This window comes from Coregonus clupeaformis, chromosome 24, assembly GCF_020615455.1.
Source record: "Coregonus clupeaformis isolate EN_2021a chromosome 24, ASM2061545v1, whole genome shotgun sequence".
In the NCBI taxonomy this organism is placed as follows: domain Eukaryota; kingdom Metazoa; phylum Chordata; class Actinopteri; order Salmoniformes; family Salmonidae; genus Coregonus; species Coregonus clupeaformis.
Window position 1 is genome coordinate 35,365,443 of NC_059215.1, and position 18,533 is coordinate 35,383,975.

At 42.7% G+C, this 18,533-nt stretch overlaps 1 protein-coding gene across 5 annotated transcripts in view; it reads right to left on the reverse strand.

Annotated features, from left to right (window-relative positions):
- The window catches only part of LOC121538244 (agrin-like), a 298,699-nt gene extending 287,254 nt beyond the window's left edge, over window positions 1-11,445 (reverse strand). For all 5 annotated transcript variants that reach the window (XM_045207164.1, XM_045207161.1, XM_045207160.1 and 2 more), the window contains exons 1-2: window positions 11,046-11,445; window positions 8,751-9,012 (exon numbers count right to left, since the gene is read on the reverse strand). In XM_045207164.1, coding sequence (XP_045063099.1) covers window positions 8,751-9,012; window positions 11,046-11,240 — 457 coding nt within the window. In that variant the 5' untranslated portion in view covers window positions 11,241-11,445. The remainder of the gene's footprint in view (window positions 1-8,750; window positions 9,013-11,045) is intronic.
- Between the last annotated feature and the right edge of the window lie 7,088 nt (window positions 11,446-18,533).

Sequence of the window (18,533 nt, forward strand, 5' to 3'; positions counted from 1 at the left end):
TCTTGCTGCCTGCAGATTATATTCTGCTGAAACTAGGCTATGTGTGTGGCGCGCATGTGAATATATTTCACATGCTTTGCAATTGTGTAGGCTACTTGGCATGATTTCTCTATTGTTCTACATAATTGATAAGTCGTATACCTCCACTACACTACTTTGATACGCCTCAGTAGGGATTAAGAAGTGAGTATAAGCAATGCCCACTGAAAAAAAAGTGGGTATATGGCTTAAACCGGCACATAGCCTCCACTACACCACATCACTGGCCCTTTGTGTTTTACAAAAATTGCACTCTCCTACATGAGTACGCTGGTATTACGGTTGCTGTCCTTTCAGAATCACACACCTGTCACACACTGAAGGCCTATAGGTTCGCCACTGTGCAAACATGTCTATAATAGATATAAAGACAGTTAAGATACTGTATTAATGTTTCAAGAAAGGAGTATATATATTTGGCCTGGCGAAGCGGTTTTATGTGCTGACTGAATAGAATACGTTTTCTTACTCCACTGGTCTCGGGAAGAAATTACGAGTCCTCACTGTCCGAGACCGAGTCAAGACCAAGTACAAATGTATCCGACACCAAGACAAGACTGAGACACTCAATATGTGGTCTTGAGTACTACAACACTGTTATATGCACATACAGACATGCAATGGTGCACACACCCAGGGATGCAAACCCAGACACACAACACACACTTACACATATGCCCTAATCCATCGAAGTATCCTGATAAATGTCCAATCTTTGAGTCACCCTGCTCGGATCCATGACTTCCCATGACTCTCTGAACACAAAGGGGAGCTTGTACACCAGTAGATTGGGATAAAGAAAGGCACAAGACCCCAAGACCTCACTGCCCTCTCAGTCTTCTGAGTGGGACTGTCTGGGGCTAGGACTATTCTCTCATACTTCTTTTGGTTTGTCAAATGCCCCCTACTTCTCCTCTTTGGGACATAAATAAAACCTACATAGCTATATGTGGGAAAGACAAATATCATGACATAGAACAGGGCTTCTAATCTGTGCACATACTTGAATTAGGAATAATAAGGAATAAGGAAGAAAAGTGGTGTTAGGTGGTCTCCTCTGATATTGTTATCTATTAACACTGAATTAGAAATTGGGCAAGCATTCCTGAGAGTCACTAATTAACTGTAGCTAAGAACTGACCTCGCAGACCAAACTATCCAGACCATTTCAAAACAAACACATCTGGCACTAGAAGCGACAGGACTGGCATTGTCATTTAAAACTGGGATCACTCAACAGGGATCCAACTAAACTTGTGCAGACCAAATGAACAAACAAAATGAGATGGGGGGAGCTAGGAGAGGGGGGATGTCGAGGCCTCAAACAGTCATCCCACATCCCACCCACCCCAAGCAGAATTCCACAGGACTGTCTGCACGCCTGTCATTAAGCCAGACCACCTGCCGGCAAATCAGGAACCCCATCGCACTCCAGCCTTAGCAAACCAACCCCATACTGCTCAGCCCTTAACACTATACACATATCAGATAAGCTTTACGCGACTATACACTGACCATAGACAACTAGGGATTCACCAACAATTATGGGCCGACCCCTATAACAAAAATGTAACTGAGCAGAGCACTTATATTAGTACGGGTGGACAGGACATCACACTGACCAGAAAAAGCATCACTATACACACTGGCCATTAATAATAATAAATAATAATAATAATTGGTCATTTAGCAGACGCTCTTATCCAGAGCGACTTACAGGAGCAATTAGGGTTAAGTGCCTTGCTCAAGGGCACATCGACAGATTTTTCACCTAGTCGGCTCGGGGATTAGAACCAGCGACCTTTCGGTTACTGGCACAACGCTCTTAACCACTAAGCTACCTGGCATGTCACCTCCTTGAGAGAGAGAGAAGAATATGAAAAATAAAATAAAAGAAGAAAAATAAAAATAAAACTTGTTCTCCTCTGTCAGAGCATTGAGGGGATGACAGTACTGGCACCAAGTGGAGTTGAAACAAAAGCATCTGATAAACAGACTGGGACAGATAGCATCTCCCTGTACGTTCAACACCTCTCCATCAAGTGGGCTTCCTCTCCCTCCCCTCCCCTCTCCTCGCATCCGTCTATGTCCTTTCCCCTCACGGTCTCTCTCTCTCTCTCTCTCTCTCATCCCTCTCTCTCCCCTCTGTCTTTAACACAGCAGAGGGAGACAACAAACAGTAATAATTCATCTTTTCTCAATTCTCAGAAAATGAAGCCCTCAGGCATTCGGTTAAATCTTGTATCCCTCCATTCAATTTCAGACAGCCGTCTCATTGTGTTTTCCAAAGCCATGCAAATGGCTCTGCTTGATTTTGACACATTATCTGACAACTCTGTGCGTGGGGCACATTTGAATATGCTAACATTTCACTGAATAGTTGTCGCTCGAGGTACAAACATAGGGAGAGGAAGATGCAGGCTTTGCTTATCGGCTTCTACAAGGTGAAATTCAACAATATGAGGGGATGTGTGTCTCAGTCAGAAGTGGTGCATTAGATATTTTTCATTTCTTCATTTAGTCTCTGAATTGCCTTTAAGGGCCGTGTGAACAGAGATAACACGTTGGGAGCGGGTCAGCTTGCTTTGAACGGCGACAAATATGGAGCTGTGTTTTTAAGAGTGCCGGGTCAAAGACAGTACAGTATGAAGATAGGCAGAAACTGCTTCTCCAATAGAAATCCCAGATCATGCTTGTAGGCGATGTCATGGCGACGTTGGCTAGCTAAGCTCATGCGCAGAAACACGTAACCGGGTCTAACAGTCGTCTCTCGCCAAACTGTGCATGTGCAGGCCATTAAATCAAAGGCACACCTTCGATATAAAGTTAAGGAAGAATGTTTCACTTCTCTCATTGGTTTCTCAAACCCGGCCTGGTCTGCTTGGTCTGCTTGGCAAACATTCCCAGAAGTCTCGCGATGTTGCGCCTCTGGGTTTAGAAACTCTGTGGTCGGGTGTTTATTGAGGTCTTGTAAACACTCCTTTGGGGGGGAAGGCTGCTCTTAGTGAGATTAAAGCATTGCCCGAGTGATCCCGTGCGAGGTTTGAAGTGGCCTGTACCTCCGCACTAAAGCCCTGGGGAGTGGGGAGTGCGAAACATGATGCCTCTAGGCATCTATCTACGCCACGGACCATGAGATGCCAAGCAAAACACACATCCCCAGCATTCCAAGTCCACACCTGAACAAAGAATTTCCTCACTGTCTCTCTCTCTCGCTCTTCCTCCTTCATCCTCACTCATCCTTTCTCCTCCCTCCCATGCATCTTATAAAGACTATTTTTCCTCCACTTTTTGACAATGTGCCTCCCCATCTAGCTCCGCCAGGCATTCCTGGGTCTCTCCTAGCTGTGGAAATTTCAAGAATGGGGAGAAAGGAGTGGAGGGTACACTGAGCGCATCGACAGGTAGAGTCTTGTCCGACTGTACTAACATCCCCAGGATGGTGGTTGGTTGAACACAGAGGATGGGATCCGACTTGGGTGTCTTAATTAAAACATTGCACTGGAGCTCATTCTTCATCAGATGGAGGAATGCCAAATAATCACCTGGGTGAAATATGGCCCGCAAAAAAATACAAATACAGATTTTCTAACCTCAAGAGAGACATGGATCAGCATTATGCCCTACAAGAAAATCAGTGCACTTTTAACTTTTTAACCTTGTCCTATAAAGACTGAGTGAAATAATTTTACAGCAATGAAACAAATACACTGCAAATTCACTTGAATAAAGCTTGAAAAGTTTCATTGAAATGAAACAGGACCAAGTGCATTTCCTAATGCATATTCCTTGGGCCTCTAAGCCGGTTATGTGAAATATGTTGCTCCACTAAATTGGTCATGCTAAGAACCTCTTCAAACACAAGGAATCCACAACAAAAAAGGACACATTCTAGACAGTAGTTGCTAGAACCAAGAAACTCCTCTCTTCGTAACAAGAAAGGCGAATTTGAAAAAATAAGAAAAAGGGGAAGAAAAAAAGGTTAGCAGTACAGTGTGTCGTGCCTGGAAAGATACTCAGAGGAAATTTTATTTGTGCCAAATTCTACCAAACACTGCAAACATGCTGCGGCCAATAGAATCACCTGCCATCACGAATGATTTGGACACTGACCACGTTTTTTAGGCCTGTATATGGAGGCCATGGATTCTATCTTTTGACCAGCTGCCAACATCGTCAAGCGCCAGCAGAAGCCAAACAGCATCAAGCCCTGTTTGCTGGCAAAGAGGGCAGAGATGGGCAGAGACGGGCATAGTTACGGCATATGTTACGACATATAAGTTACGGGTATGGGTCTTTTCATAGTGCCTTTACAAAAAAGTACCAAAAGGAGCAACAGTTCTCAATTAACTGTCATTGCAGTGGGGAATTTTTCAGTATCTAGAGCTGCAGCTGGCTAAAACGAATTACTTGTCTCCTTTTTTTTCACAAACTCAGGAAGCTCCTCAAAACTATTTTTAAGATTGCATGTTCTCAAGCGCAGACAAGTCTGATCTATTCATTCATTCTCCACGTCCGCTTCCTCCTGCTCCCCACTCTACCACTGTTTAGATAAAATTAGAAAGTACGAGGCTGTCTCTTTATGGCACCAAGGCTTTGCCACTAACAGTGGTGTGAACATAACTGTGAACTGCTAAAAGTGTGAGAAACGCAGTCCCCAGTAAAAACCTCAAAGCTCCGGGTTATGTGTAAAAATATTTTTAGGAGCTCCCCTCTGACTTCATAAAACGTCCCACTGACTAGGGTGAAAGGTTACTGGTCAAGCCACAGGGAGGTCAGTCACTGTCCCTGAATGTGTATATCAAAGGTGACACCCCCACCTCCTAGAGAGAGATGATTAACCTGAGAAGGGCCACAGCAGCTTCACCATGACAACCATCCTGCTTAGAGGACTCAGGTGTCCCCATTTGCTGGGAAACAGTCGTGGGTGTAACCCTACAAGTATAATATTTCAGATACCACTTGTGATGCAGGAGAGCAGGGAGTGTGATGCCTATCTTTACAATGTGACTGCCCCGTACAACTCTGTCAGACTAACCATAAAATAATCATATAGACTAAACATGTTTGCTGGTTTGTCTGGCTGGTGGCCACTCTAATGTTCACTCTCTTCTCAGACTACTGTGTGGAGGTCCAGCAACAACACATTCAGTTCACCTGGCTAGCACTTGCAGATATATTATATGGGATAGGGCTGGGCGATATGGCCAAAATATCATATCAAGATATTTGTTAAAAAAATTCACAGTATGACGGTAGCCTATTTTACTGTATTTTATGCTTTTGAATAATATAAGTTCTAAATATGCTTCATGAGTAGTGCATGACCCTAGGGTGGCAACAAATACATTCTAAGTGGTTTTAATGGGGCTTTCACTATTCTGATTGTAAAAAACAATCAGTATAAAATAGGCTTGGGCGGTATACCGTATACCGGGGTATTTGGAAATAACCACAGGATGGTTTTTCAATACCATCAATACCGTTGAAACAATTTCTTAGAAGTTTTTCAATACATTTGAATATGTGTTGCTACTTTTTAAGTAAATACCTGCAGTCAACTTGTGCAATACGTTAGGAGATAAAGCAGATCACGTTCTTCATTTTACCTGTTACATTATTCTACTTTATGAAGCTTACTGTAGTTCCCCGGAACAGTTGAGCCAGTCACGTGTTTGTAAATAGCACAACGGGAGAAAACGGGAGCAGGTGAGTCCAGCTGTGTATTGACAGGGGTCAGGGGTCAGGTTTTACACTGAACAAAAATAGAAACGCATCATGCAAAAATGTCTAAGATTTTACCGAGTTACAGTTCATATAAGGGAAATCAGTCGATTGAAATAAATTCATTCAGCCCTAATCTATGGATTTCACATGACTGGGAATACAGATATGCATCTGTTGGTCACAGATACTTTTTTTTTAAAGTAGGGGCGTGGATCAGAAAACCAGTCAGTATCTGGTGTGACTACCATTTGCCTCATGCAGCGCGACACATCTAGAGTTGATCAGTTTGTTGATTGTGGTCTATGGAATGTTGTCCCACTCCTCTTCAATGGCTGTGCGAAGTTGCTGGATATTGGCGGGAACTGGAACACGCTGTTGTACACGTCTACCCAGAGCATCCCAAATGCTCAATGGGTGACAGGTCTGGTGAGTATACAGGCCATGGAAGAACTGGGACATTTTCAGCTTCCAGGAATTGTGTACAGATCCTTGCGACATGGGGCCGTGCATTACCATGCTGAAACATGAGGTGATGGCGGCGGATGAATGGCACGACAATGGGCCTCAGGATCTCGTCACGGTATCGCTGTGCATTAAAATTGCCATCGATAAAATGCAATTGTGTTTGTTGTCCGTAGCTTAAGCCTGCCCATCCCATAACCCCACCACCACCATGTGGCACTCTGTTCACAACGTTGACCTCAGCAAACCGCTCGCCCACACGATGCCATACACGCTGTCTGCCATCTGCCCGGTACAGTTGAAACCGGCATTCATCTGTGAAGAGCATACTTCTCCAGCATGCCAGTGGCCATCGACGGTGAGCATTTGTCCATTGAAGTCAGTCACGACGCCGAACTGCAGTCAGGTCAAGACCCTGTTGAGGATGACGAGAACGCAGAATATGTTCCCTGATACGGTTTCTGACAGTTTGTGCAGATATTCTTTGGTTGTGCAAACCCACAGTTTCATCAGCTGTCCAGCTGGCTGGTCTCAGACGATCGTGCAGGTGAAGAAGCCAGATATGGAGGTCCTGGGCTGGCGTGGTTACATGTGGTCTGCGGTTGTGAGGCCGGTTGGACGCACTGCCAAATTCTCAAAAACGATGTTGGAGGTGGCATATGGTAGAGAAATTAACATTCAATTCTGTGGCAACAGCTCTGGTGGCCATTCCTGCAGTCAGCATGCCAATTGCACGCTCCCTCTGAACAAAACTGCCCATTTTAGAGTGGCCTTTTATTGTCCCCAGCACAAGGTGCACCTATGTAATGATCATGCTGTTTAATCAGCTTCTTGATATGACACACCGGTCGGTTGGATGGATTATCTTGGCAAAGGAGAAATGCTCGCTAACAGGGATGTAAACAAATTTGTGCACAAAATTTGAGAGAAATAAGCTTTTTGTGTGTATGGAAAATTTCTGGGATCTTTTATTTCAGCTCATGAAACATGGGACGAACACTTTACATGTTGCGTTTATATTTTTGTTCAGAATATATTGAAAGTCAACCGTGTTTTTTTGCTTCAATAGAGCGATCAGGGAAGTGCAACTATAGTTTTCTTTCACAGAAAATACATTAGTGCAACACATTCGGCAGAAAATAGCTTCATTTACATCAGATGACAAGAGAAGTGCAACGCTATTTGGCTGGCAGCCACACAAGTAAAAGAGCTTACAATGAAAAAGCAAAAAGCATTTTAAAGGCCATCATATTTCTAATGTTTATCGTAGAAAGAATGTAGCCAGCAACATTTCCTAATATTTTGCTTAACGTTAAGTTTGCATTTTACCAGAGAAAAGTAGGCAGGCTACACCGAGAAAAGTACTGGAAAAAAGTAGCTACACATCAGTCAGCGAATTGTCTGCTGGTTGAATGCCCATTCGTGAATTCTCATCCGAGTGGAGAGTTGCAACTGAAGGACAAAATGTGTCTGATGCAGAGCAGAAATGACAATAAGAAGCATTTCAGATCTTCGTTTTAAAAAAGCAGCAAGGTATTTCTTATGCATTTTATATTTTTTTCCTGGGTGAAAAATGAAAAATTCTGCGTTAACGGGACACCTAAGCTTAACTTGCTAGTTATCTAAGTAAGTGGCTGAATTAATAAGGTGATGGGGCATCCTATTGTGTTAGATTTCTGCCGTGTTTGAGAAGTCAAAGCCCTTTGGATGAGTTATCTGTACAGCTGCCACTGCTATCTTTTGAATTCCTTGCGTTTTTTCTCCTCTCCGTTCTTGGCCCATCTGCTCCGCCCCCATCTTCTCTGAGCAGAGCAGTCAGGCCCGTTGCCCTAGCGACTCCAGACTCCACACAGACAGAGCATGTACACATGCTACTCCAGAGCCAGCACTGTTTTTCTTTCAGAAAGTCTTGCGTCAAAACTTTGTTCATTTCCACAATGTCTCTCGTTCACATTCGCTTGTAAATGTCCAAACTCACCAAAAATGGCATTCAGTAACTCCAACCTATATATGTAGAACTTTATGAGCTGGATTGCCAGTCTTTGCGCTCATTGGCATATTTAGCTAGCAGCCTCCATGGAAATTCGCTATTACTTGTGCTAATTCTGAGTTTCATGACTCAGTTATTACATTTATATTACATTTAACAAACCAAACATTGAAATACCGTTAAGTAAGGTAAAGCAAAAACCCAAACCGGCCCTTGCATCAATACTTGTATATAGTAAAATGTGGTTTACCGCCCAGCCCTAATATGGGATCCCTAAACAGAGGGGGGTGTCTATTCCATACAGTCCTGTTGAGACAGAGACAGAGAGAGACAGAGACAGAGACAGAGACAGAGACAGAGACAGAGACAGAGACAGAGACAGAGACAGAGAGAGAGACAGAGACAGAGACAGAGACAGAGACAGAGAGAGACAGAGAGAGAGAGAGAGAGAGAGAGAGAGAGAGAGAGAGAGAGAGAGAGAGAGAGAGAGAGAGAGAGAGAGAGAGAGACAGACAACACAATGGCGGCTTACCGTCCACACAGTGCTCCACCTCCTCCAGGTTGCGCAGGGTAATCCTCATCAGGCTGGAGTTGAGCATCAGCTCGTTCTTGTGTGCCGGCCACATGTACTCCGGGGCCAGGTTGACAAAGAAAATGCGTGTGTCGCCAGTGGCAACCTGGTTGTCGCAGATCCCAGGGTCCCCGAAGCCGCCGATCATCACCTTGTTGCCGCCATCCAGAAGAACCTCGCCGTTGACCATGGTCTTGCCTTTCAGGTACCGCCATACCCTCACCTTTATCAAGGCCATGGAGAAAGACAGAGAGGGTTTAGCTCTTTATTGAGGCTCCTCACATACAGGCTGTAACTTCAAGTTAAAGGTAGACTGAGCAAGGTGACATCATCATAAAGAGGATATGATGTATGCAAGTGGAAAGTTGCCCTGTTGATTATGATGATGTAATGAGTCTACCATTAAGCAAATATATTTCATAGCAAAGGTATTTTACAATAATTGTAGTTAAACAAACAGATTTAAGTCAGGACTCCAGGACTGATCTTAGGTATTTCATGTTTATATGCATCCAAGCACTTATTCTGCCAACCACTTATTTTAATAAAACTTTTAAAAGGGCCAAATTGTATACATCAGTGTACCATGGTTGAGTAATTACATACTTTCCTGGACTGTATCTGCTAAACCATAACCGTATTTGCAACAGAAGACATTGCATATTCATGAAATATTTTTCCGTTTGGGCTGGTCTCATTTGGTGGTAAGTGGTTCCGATCTGAAAACGTGACATCTCTAATCTACTCCCTCTACATCCCAACTCATGAGACAATGGACCCTGGACCAAGCAGCAGGTTTCTGAGCTCGGAGAGAGCTGACTGCCACTGGTTTACGTCTTGTTTATTTTGAGAGAGATTAGATTGGTGTACCTCAGTGTTAATAGAGGGTCCAATGGTTTAACAACGGAATTGGTTCATAACCAAAGGAATTTCATCAATGACTTTGTGGAGGAGTGTTGTTAATTGCTGGATGGGGTTCTGTGAGGACTACGGTCATGGATTTCACAAGTGTATGAATATGCTACTGTATATCCCTCAACATTAGGCTACCTTGGAATAACTGTGTTTGTTTGCAGCCCTTTTCATCTTAATAAGGCGCAACAAACCTTTCCAGAACCCATTTGAATTGAAAATGTCTTTATCTGCCAACACTATACATTACTAAATGGAATGCAACCGGAGGATTGCTGGTATCAGAATCTCAGGTGCAACCTACTGCCCTCGTGCAAGGAGCCTAACCCCTAATCTGCTGCAGGGGCACTGCTCTACAGCTGACCCTGTGCTGCTTTCAGCCTCTTGTGTGTGGTGTCCGGGAAGTTAGGAATAACATAAAACAGCAAAATATGAATTTCCATTTGACAATGGACAATAAAGTTGTATATTCCCTTTTCCTACCGATATATTGGTTTGTCATGTTCTCTAAAAAAAAGGTAGCTTATTGCTCCCAGAGAGATGAATACCGTTTTCAACATCAAACAAATGGACCACTGACTATACAAATGGATGCCGTTTGCAGTTCGTCTACCTTCTGCACTGCAGTAACAAGGTTGGTCACGGGCCAGTGCTAGGCTACTGGTTTGCATGGCAGGTGGTTCACAGCATGTTTGTGATGAGTACCTGGCTGAGTAGTAGGACTAGTAGCTATGTAATTGATGGGTAGATGGTTAAAAAGTTTAAAGGAACACATAAGATATGGATATTTAGTGTTGTGCTCTGTGACAAGGCAATTGTCAAATACTACCTAATGCCTGTAAATAAAATAAAAACAAGAACAACAAATGTACAGCCTTATAGCTCAATTATGTACATCACTATAGTTCACTTGAGCTTCCCTTAGGAAAACACATTCAGATATGTATTTTATGTATCAAAGGGGGTTTATTAGCCTATAAATATGTAATAAATAGCTAACACTTTGTTGAAATGGTTGAGATTGTTATTACTTTTTTTGTTCAACTACTGTATGAGTAGGCCTACCAAGATCGATGCACTGATTCAAATGACCACCGTTGAACAAAATATTCAAAATGGCTTTGGAAGAAAAGTGGGGTGGCATGTTATAGTGATTGGTTATGATTTGACAGGTGTCACTTTGGAGTTAGGCTTACATGTATCCTACTTTCTGAAACAGAAACATTGGATACTTTGTAACGTTTTCGACAAGACTATCGTTATTTTGTAGCATATGGATCAATATTCAGCAGCAACCTCATTCAACAGAAATATATCAACTCAAGTCAGGACAGTCAGACTTACCTTGCAAGAGTATGTATTGTGCACTGGGTCCATGTTCATGATTTCTTCAACAGTACCAGTCAAAACTACGTTCGCCTCCTCTTCCCTTTTCTCCAAGTCTTTCTCCGGACAACTTCCGTGACACCGTTGACAGAAAACAGCGACTATCATCAATGCCCACCCGTACAAGTGAGTTGGTCTCCGTTGTGAACCCATTGTCACGAAAACGGACAACAGACTGAACAAAATCTCTGCGACGCAAAGTAGCCTACAAATTGTTTTCGCAACAATACTCGCTATTTAGATGAATAAGCCTTCTCCTAACTTCCCTACTGACCACAAAGCTATCTCAATTTCAAGCAAATCTCATGCGTCTGCTGCGTGCGCGAGCTGAGCTGCCTCGCTGCAAGCCGGCTGGGGAGAGAAGAAAAGGGTTGGATTCTCTCTCAAGGAATGCGCTACACTCGATTCTTTCAGAATGACGCTCCCGATTTGCATGCAATCTGAATTGCTGATACGAATGGTGAGGGGACCTGCGGTTTCAGGAAGGCTGCCGAAAGTGGTGTAAAACGCCACCTTTCGGAGAAATGGTGCGTCCACTGAACAAGCGTTAAACCAAAGGGGGATTTGTTTTGAGGCAAGTGATATCCAAGTAGCCTACACTAAACATTGAAAGTAGTCTCGGCCTATATTGTGTGTAGCCTAAACTATAAAAATCATCAAATAACATAACAAAAACATTGGGTATTGAAGGCCTATAGCCTAATAAACAAAGCAACGCATTTTAAACACACCAACCAACAGAAACAGTCCAGATCTGGCAATAAAGTAAGTCTAAGCAATACAATTATGGATCTTATTAAAGATTTCCCATGATCAACATTTGTAAATGCTACCATATGTGCGTTTTGTTACAGCTCCCAGTTAGGAATAGACACTGCGTAAATTTCCACTCTTCAAAAGCTGTAATTTTAGGTAGCCTATCCGTCAATCTATTCCTGGAAAATGACAGGCTTGCGATGCGCTCTCGAACAGAGGATATTTGTAGAGATTTGTTCCATGTTTTCCCTCGAATTTCTGGTGCCCTGCCCTGTTTTTTCTATAAATCTAAAAAGTAGCCTCTTCACAATTAAAATGTCAACATCACAATCTAAAAATAAGGGGTTCAACAAGGGTTCTAAGATCCTCAAAGTTATTCCAAGAACCCCATAGGAGTTGGGGTTCATCGAGGAACCTCCTTACACTCTAAAAAGTAAAGGTTCCTGGAGGATCCTTTAGGGGTTCTTCAAATTGAAACTGTGGGGAAACCCCTATAAGTTCTTTGAAGAACCCTTTAAAATGGTTCTTCAAAGAACCCCTTTTAATGGATCCTCAAAGAACCTTTTCAATAACCTTTTGGGGTTAATCTTTTAATCCCCACCAACTACACTGTAAAAATTAGGGGTTCAACAAGGGTTCTTCTAAGATCCTCAAAGTTGTAGCTCAGTTGGTAGAGCATGGCACTTGCAAGGCCAGGGTTGTGGGTTCATTTCCCACGGGGGCCAGTATGAAAAATGTATGCACTCACTAACTGTAAGTCGCTCTGGATAAGAGCGTCTGCTAAATGACTAAAATGTAAAATGTAACTTTAGGGTTCTTGGCACTGAAAATGGCCCCCAAAAGGTTCTTCCAAGAACCCCAAAGGAGGTGGGGTTCATCGAGGAACCTCCTTAGTTGGTGGGGGTTCATGCAGGAACTGAAACATTTGGATTTGAAAGGACAGCAGGTGCATGCACTTAACTGAAAAATGTAAAGATCTCCTCAATTTAAGGTAAGGTTTGTCCCTTGTATGATCTAAATTGATATTGTTTTATGATGATACCATCTATCTTTTCATATTCGTGCAAATCTTTCTAAAACAGAAAATGGACACAATTCAATGGATATCAATCAACAAAGATGTAAGAATGTGTAGGCTATAAGAATATGTTGAAGGTTAGCTGTATTGGATGCAGATGACTGAACTGCTCACTTTTGTGTCTGTGTCTGCAGGTATACAGACGAGGAGACATACAAAGGTATGTCAATTGGTATTGGTATGTGAATCCAATTTTTTTTAATTTTTAGAGTGTAATAATAATAATAATAATAATAATAATAATAATAATAATAATAAGTGATGAATAGGACTATTAGGCATAGGCAACAGATCTTGATGAGTGTTATTTTAAGCGATTGGAACGCCCATAGTGGTGCTGAAAGGACAGTGCCAGGATCGAGCAATGATGTTAAAGAAGTTTAACCAACTTGGAGTGCTGAAGGATAGCTCTGCCATTCGGCCAGTTCAGGAACAAACAACAATAATTTGCATTATAGCCTAATAAGCCTACAACTACGTGGTATAGCTTTTTGTAGGCTATAGCCTGATGTAAATACATGTTTCCCCTTAAAACACTCAAGTGTTGCTTTAGCAGTATGCTTATTGTCATTGTCCTGCTGGAAGGTGAACCTCCGTCCCAGTCTCAAATCTCTGGAAGACTGAAACAGGTTTCCCTCAAGAAATTCCCTGTATTTAGCGCCATCCATCATTCCTTAAATTCTGACCAGTTTCCCAGTCCCTGCCGATGAAAAACATCCCAACAGCATGATGCTGCCACCACCATGCTTCACTGTGGGGATGGTGTTCTTGGGGTGATGAGAGGTGTTGGGTTTGCGCCAGACATAGCGTTTTCCTTGATGGCCAAAAAGCTCAATTTTAGTCTCATCTGACCAGAGTACCTTCTTCTATATGTTTGGGGAGTCTCCCACATGCCTTTTGGCGAACACCAAATGTGTTTGCTTAATTTTTCTTTAAACAATGCCTTTTTTCTGGCCACTCTTCCGTAAAGCCCAGCTCTGTGGAGTGTACAGCTTAAAGTGGTCCTATTGACAGATACTCCAATCTCCTTCAGGGTTATCTTTGGTCTCTTTGTTGCCTCTCTGATTAATGCCCTCCTTGCCTGGTCCGTGAGTGTTGGTGGGCGGCCCTCTCTTGGCAGGTGTGATGAGAATTTGCCAATCTTGGTGTTCTCTGGCAAATGCCAAACGTCCTGCACGGTGTTGGGCTGTAAGCACAACCCCCACCTGTGGACATCGGGCCCTCATACCACCCTCATGGAGTCTGTTTCTGACCGTTTGAGCAGACACATGCACATTTGTGGCCTGCTGGAGGTCACTTTGCAGGGCTCTGGCAGTGCTCCTCCTGCTCCTCCTTGCACAAAGGCGGAGGTAGCGGTCCTGCTGCTGGGTTGTTGCAATCCTACGGCCTCCTCCACGTCTCCTGATGTACTGGCCTGTCTCCTGGTAGCGCCTCCATGCTCTGGACACTACGCTGACAGACACAGCAAACCTTCTTGCCACAGCTCGCATTGATGTGCCATCCTGGATGAGCTGCACTACCTGAGCCACTTGTGTGGGTTGTAGACTCCGTCTCATGCTACCACTAGAGTGAAAGCACCGCCAGCATTCAAAAGTGACCAAAACATCAGCCAGGAAGCATAGGAACTGAGAAGTGGTCTGTGGTCACCACCTGCAGAACCACTCCTATATTGGGGGTGTCTTGCTAATTGCCTATAATTTCCACCTGTTGTCTATTCCATTTGCACAACAGCATGTGAAATGTATTGTCAATCAGTGTTGCTTTCTAAGTGGACAGTTTGATTTCACAGAAGTGTGATTGACTTGGAGTTACATTGTGTTGTTTAAGTGTTCCCTTTATTTTTTGGAGCAGTGTATAAAGATCCATTCCATTAAAAAAATTGGCGGCCCCTTACACTTCAGTGTTGTGATGCAAAAATTCTAGCAAAATGTATAGTGCATAGAATTAAAAAGGTATTGTCGGACATTATTCATTCTAATCAGACAGGTTTTTTACATGGGCGATACATTGGAGATAATATAAGACAAGTACTGGAAACAGTAGAACACTATGAAAAATCTGGGAAGCCAGGCCTACTATTCATAGCTGACTTCGAAAAGGCATTTGATAAAGTACGACTGGGGTTTATATATAAATGCCTGGAGCATTTCAATTTTGGACAATCTCTTATAAATTGGGTTAAAATCATGTATAGTAACCCTAGGTGTAAAATAGTAAATAATGGCTATTTCTCAGAAAGTTTTAAACTGTCAAGAGGAGTGAAATAAGGTTGTCCACTATTGGCATGTCTGTTTATTATTGCCATCGAGATGTTAGCTATTAAAATCAGAGCCAATAATAATATCAAGGGATTAGAAATCCAGGGCTTAAAAACAAAGGTGTCATTGTACGCTGATGATTCATGTTTTCTTTTAAATCCACAACTTGAATCCCTCCACAGCCTCATAGAGGATCTAGATACATTTTCTAACCTCTCTGGATTACAACCAAATTATGATAAATGTACTATATTACGTATTGGATCACTAAAAAATTTAAATGTTACATTACCATGTAGTTTACCAATAAAATGGTCTGATGGTGATGTGGATATACTCGGAATACATATCCCAAATGAAATAAATGATCTCACTCCAAAAAATGTAATAGAAAGTTAGCAAAAATAGATAAGATCTTGCTACCATGGAAAGGTAAATACCTGTCAATTTGTGGAAAAATCACCCTGATTAACTCTTTAGTATTATCCCAGTTTACCTATTTGCTTATGGTCTTGCCTACGCCTAGCGAACAGTTTTTTTTATTATATGAGAAAAAAAGATTCCATTTTATTTGGAACGGCAAGCCAGACAAAATTAAACGGGCCTATTTATATAATGAATATGAATTAGGAGGACAGAAATTATTAAATATTAAAGCATTAGACCTATCACTAAAAGCTTCAGTCATACAAAAATTATACTTAAATCCGAACTGGTTCTCTAGCAAACTAGTAAGATTGTCTCACCCAATGTTCAAGAAGGGACTTTTCCCATTTATTCAGATTAAAACCCCTCACTTTCATGTATTTGAAAAGGAAATAATCTCCCAAATATCACTATTTCTAAAACAAGCCATAGAAAGTTGGTTGCAATTTCAATTTAATCCTCCAGAAATGACAGAACAAATATTGCAAGAAATATTGTGGTTAAACACAAATATACTAATTGATAAAAAAACGTTATTTTTTGAGAAAATGTATAAAAAAGGTATAATCTTCGTAAATAATATTATCGGTAGGAATGGTGGAGTTATGTCGCACATGCAGCTAACAAAAACACATGGAAATGTCTGCTCTACCCAAAACTACAACCGAATAATTGCAGCATTACCGCAAAAATGGAAGAGGAAAGTGGAAGGAGGAAAAAGTAAGGAACTTGTCTGTCGGCCTTGCATTAAAGAACATACAGTGGGGAGAACAAGTATTTGATACACTGCCGATTTTGCAGGTTTTCCTACTTACAAAGCATGTAGAGGTCTGTAATTTTTATCATAGGTACACTTCAACTGTGAGAGACGGAATCTAAAACAAAAATCCAGAAAATCACATTGTATGATTTTTAAGTAATTCATTTGCATTTTATTGCATGACATAAGTATTTGATACATCAGAAAAGCAGAACTTAATATTTGGTACAGAAACCTTTGTTTGCAATTACAGAGATCATACGTTTCCTGTAGGTCTTGACCAGGTTTGCACACACTGCAGCAGGGATTTTGGCCCACTCCTCCATACAGACCTTCTCCAGCAGATCCTTCAGGTTTCGGGGCTGTCGCTGGGCAATACGGACTTTCAGCTCCCTCCAAAGATTTTCTATTGGGTTCAGGTCTGGAGACTGGCTAGGCCACTCCGGGACCTTGAGATGCTTCTTACGGAGCCACTCCTTAGTTGCCCTGGCTGTGTGTTTCGGGTCGTTGTCATGCTGGAAGACCCAGCCACGACCCATCTTCAATGCTCTTACTGAGGGAAGGAGGTTGTTGGCCAAGATCACACGATACATGGCCCCATCCATCCTCCCCTCAATACGGTGCAGTCGTCCTGTCCCCTTTCCAGAAAAGCATCCCCAAAGAATGATGTTTCCACCTCTATGCTTCACGGTTGGGATGGTGTTCTTGCGGTTGTACTCATCCTTCTTCTTCCTCCAAACACGCCGAGTGGAGTTTAGACCAAAAAGCTCTATTTTTGTCTCATCAGACCACATGACCTTCTCCCATTCCTCCTCTGGATCATCCAGATGGTCATTGGCAAACTTCAAACGGGCCTGGACATGCGCTGGCTTGAGCAGGGGGACCTTGCGTGCGCTGCAGTATTTTAATCCATGACGGCGTAGTGTGTTACTAATGGTTTTCTTTGAGACTGTGGTCCCAGCTCTCTTCAGGTCATTGACCAGGTCCTGCCGTGTAGTTCTGGGCTGATCCCTCACCTTCCTCATGATCATTGATGCCCCACGAGGTGAGATCTTGCATGGAGCCCCAGACCGAGGGTGATTGACCGTCATCTTGAACTTTTTCCATTTTCTAATAATTGCGGCAACGGTTGTTGCCTTCTCACCAAGCTGCTTGCCTATTGTCCTGTAGCCCATCCCAGCCTTGTGCAGGTCTACAATTTTATCCCTGATGTCCTTACAAAGCTCTCTGGTCTTGGCCATTGTGGAGAGGTTGGAGTCTGTTTGATTGAGTGTGTGGACAGGTGTCTTTTATACAGGTAACGAGTTCAAACAGGTGCAGTTAATACAGGTAATGAGTGGAGAACAGGAGGGCTTCTTAAAGAAAAACTAACAGGTCTGTGAGAGACGGAATTCTTACTGGTTGGTAGGTGATCAAATACTTACGTCATGCAATAAAATGCTAATTAATTACTTAAAAATCATACAATGTGATTTTCTGGATTTTTGTTTTAGATTCCGTCTCTCACAGTTGAAGTGTACCTATGATAAAAATTACAGACCTCTACATGCTTTGTAAGTAGGAAAACCTGCAAAATCGGCAGTGTATCAAATACTTGTTCTCCCCACTGTATATATTTTTAAAGGATATGTATGTATGTATGTATGTATGTATGTATATATGCGAGAAAAAAACTAAAACATATGGGGGATTGGAAGTGATGCAGACAATTACATTGATGGAAGTTACAATCTATCTGCAATATTAAAGCTGACCTACCCTCTAAAAAAAGAAAAAAGAAAAACACTTATACACAGACTAATGAGGGGATAACAGCCAGGAGTGTGTGATTGACAAGACAAAACAAATGGAATGATGAATAATGGAGCGGCAGTGGTTAGTAAGCCGGTGACGACGAACGCCGAAGCCTGCCCAAACAAGGTGGGGAGGTAGCCTCGGCGGAAGTTGTGACAGTACCCCCCCATTGACGCACAGCTCCAGCAGTGCGCCGACACCGGCCTCAGGGACGGCCAGGAAGACGCGGAGCAGGGCGAGCCGGTTGGTGATGGTGGAAATCCCGCAACAGGGAGGGATCGAGGATATCCCTCACCGGGACCCAGCACCGTTCCTCCGGACCGTACCCTTCCCACTCCACGAGGTACTGAAGGCCCCCCACCCGACGCCTTGAA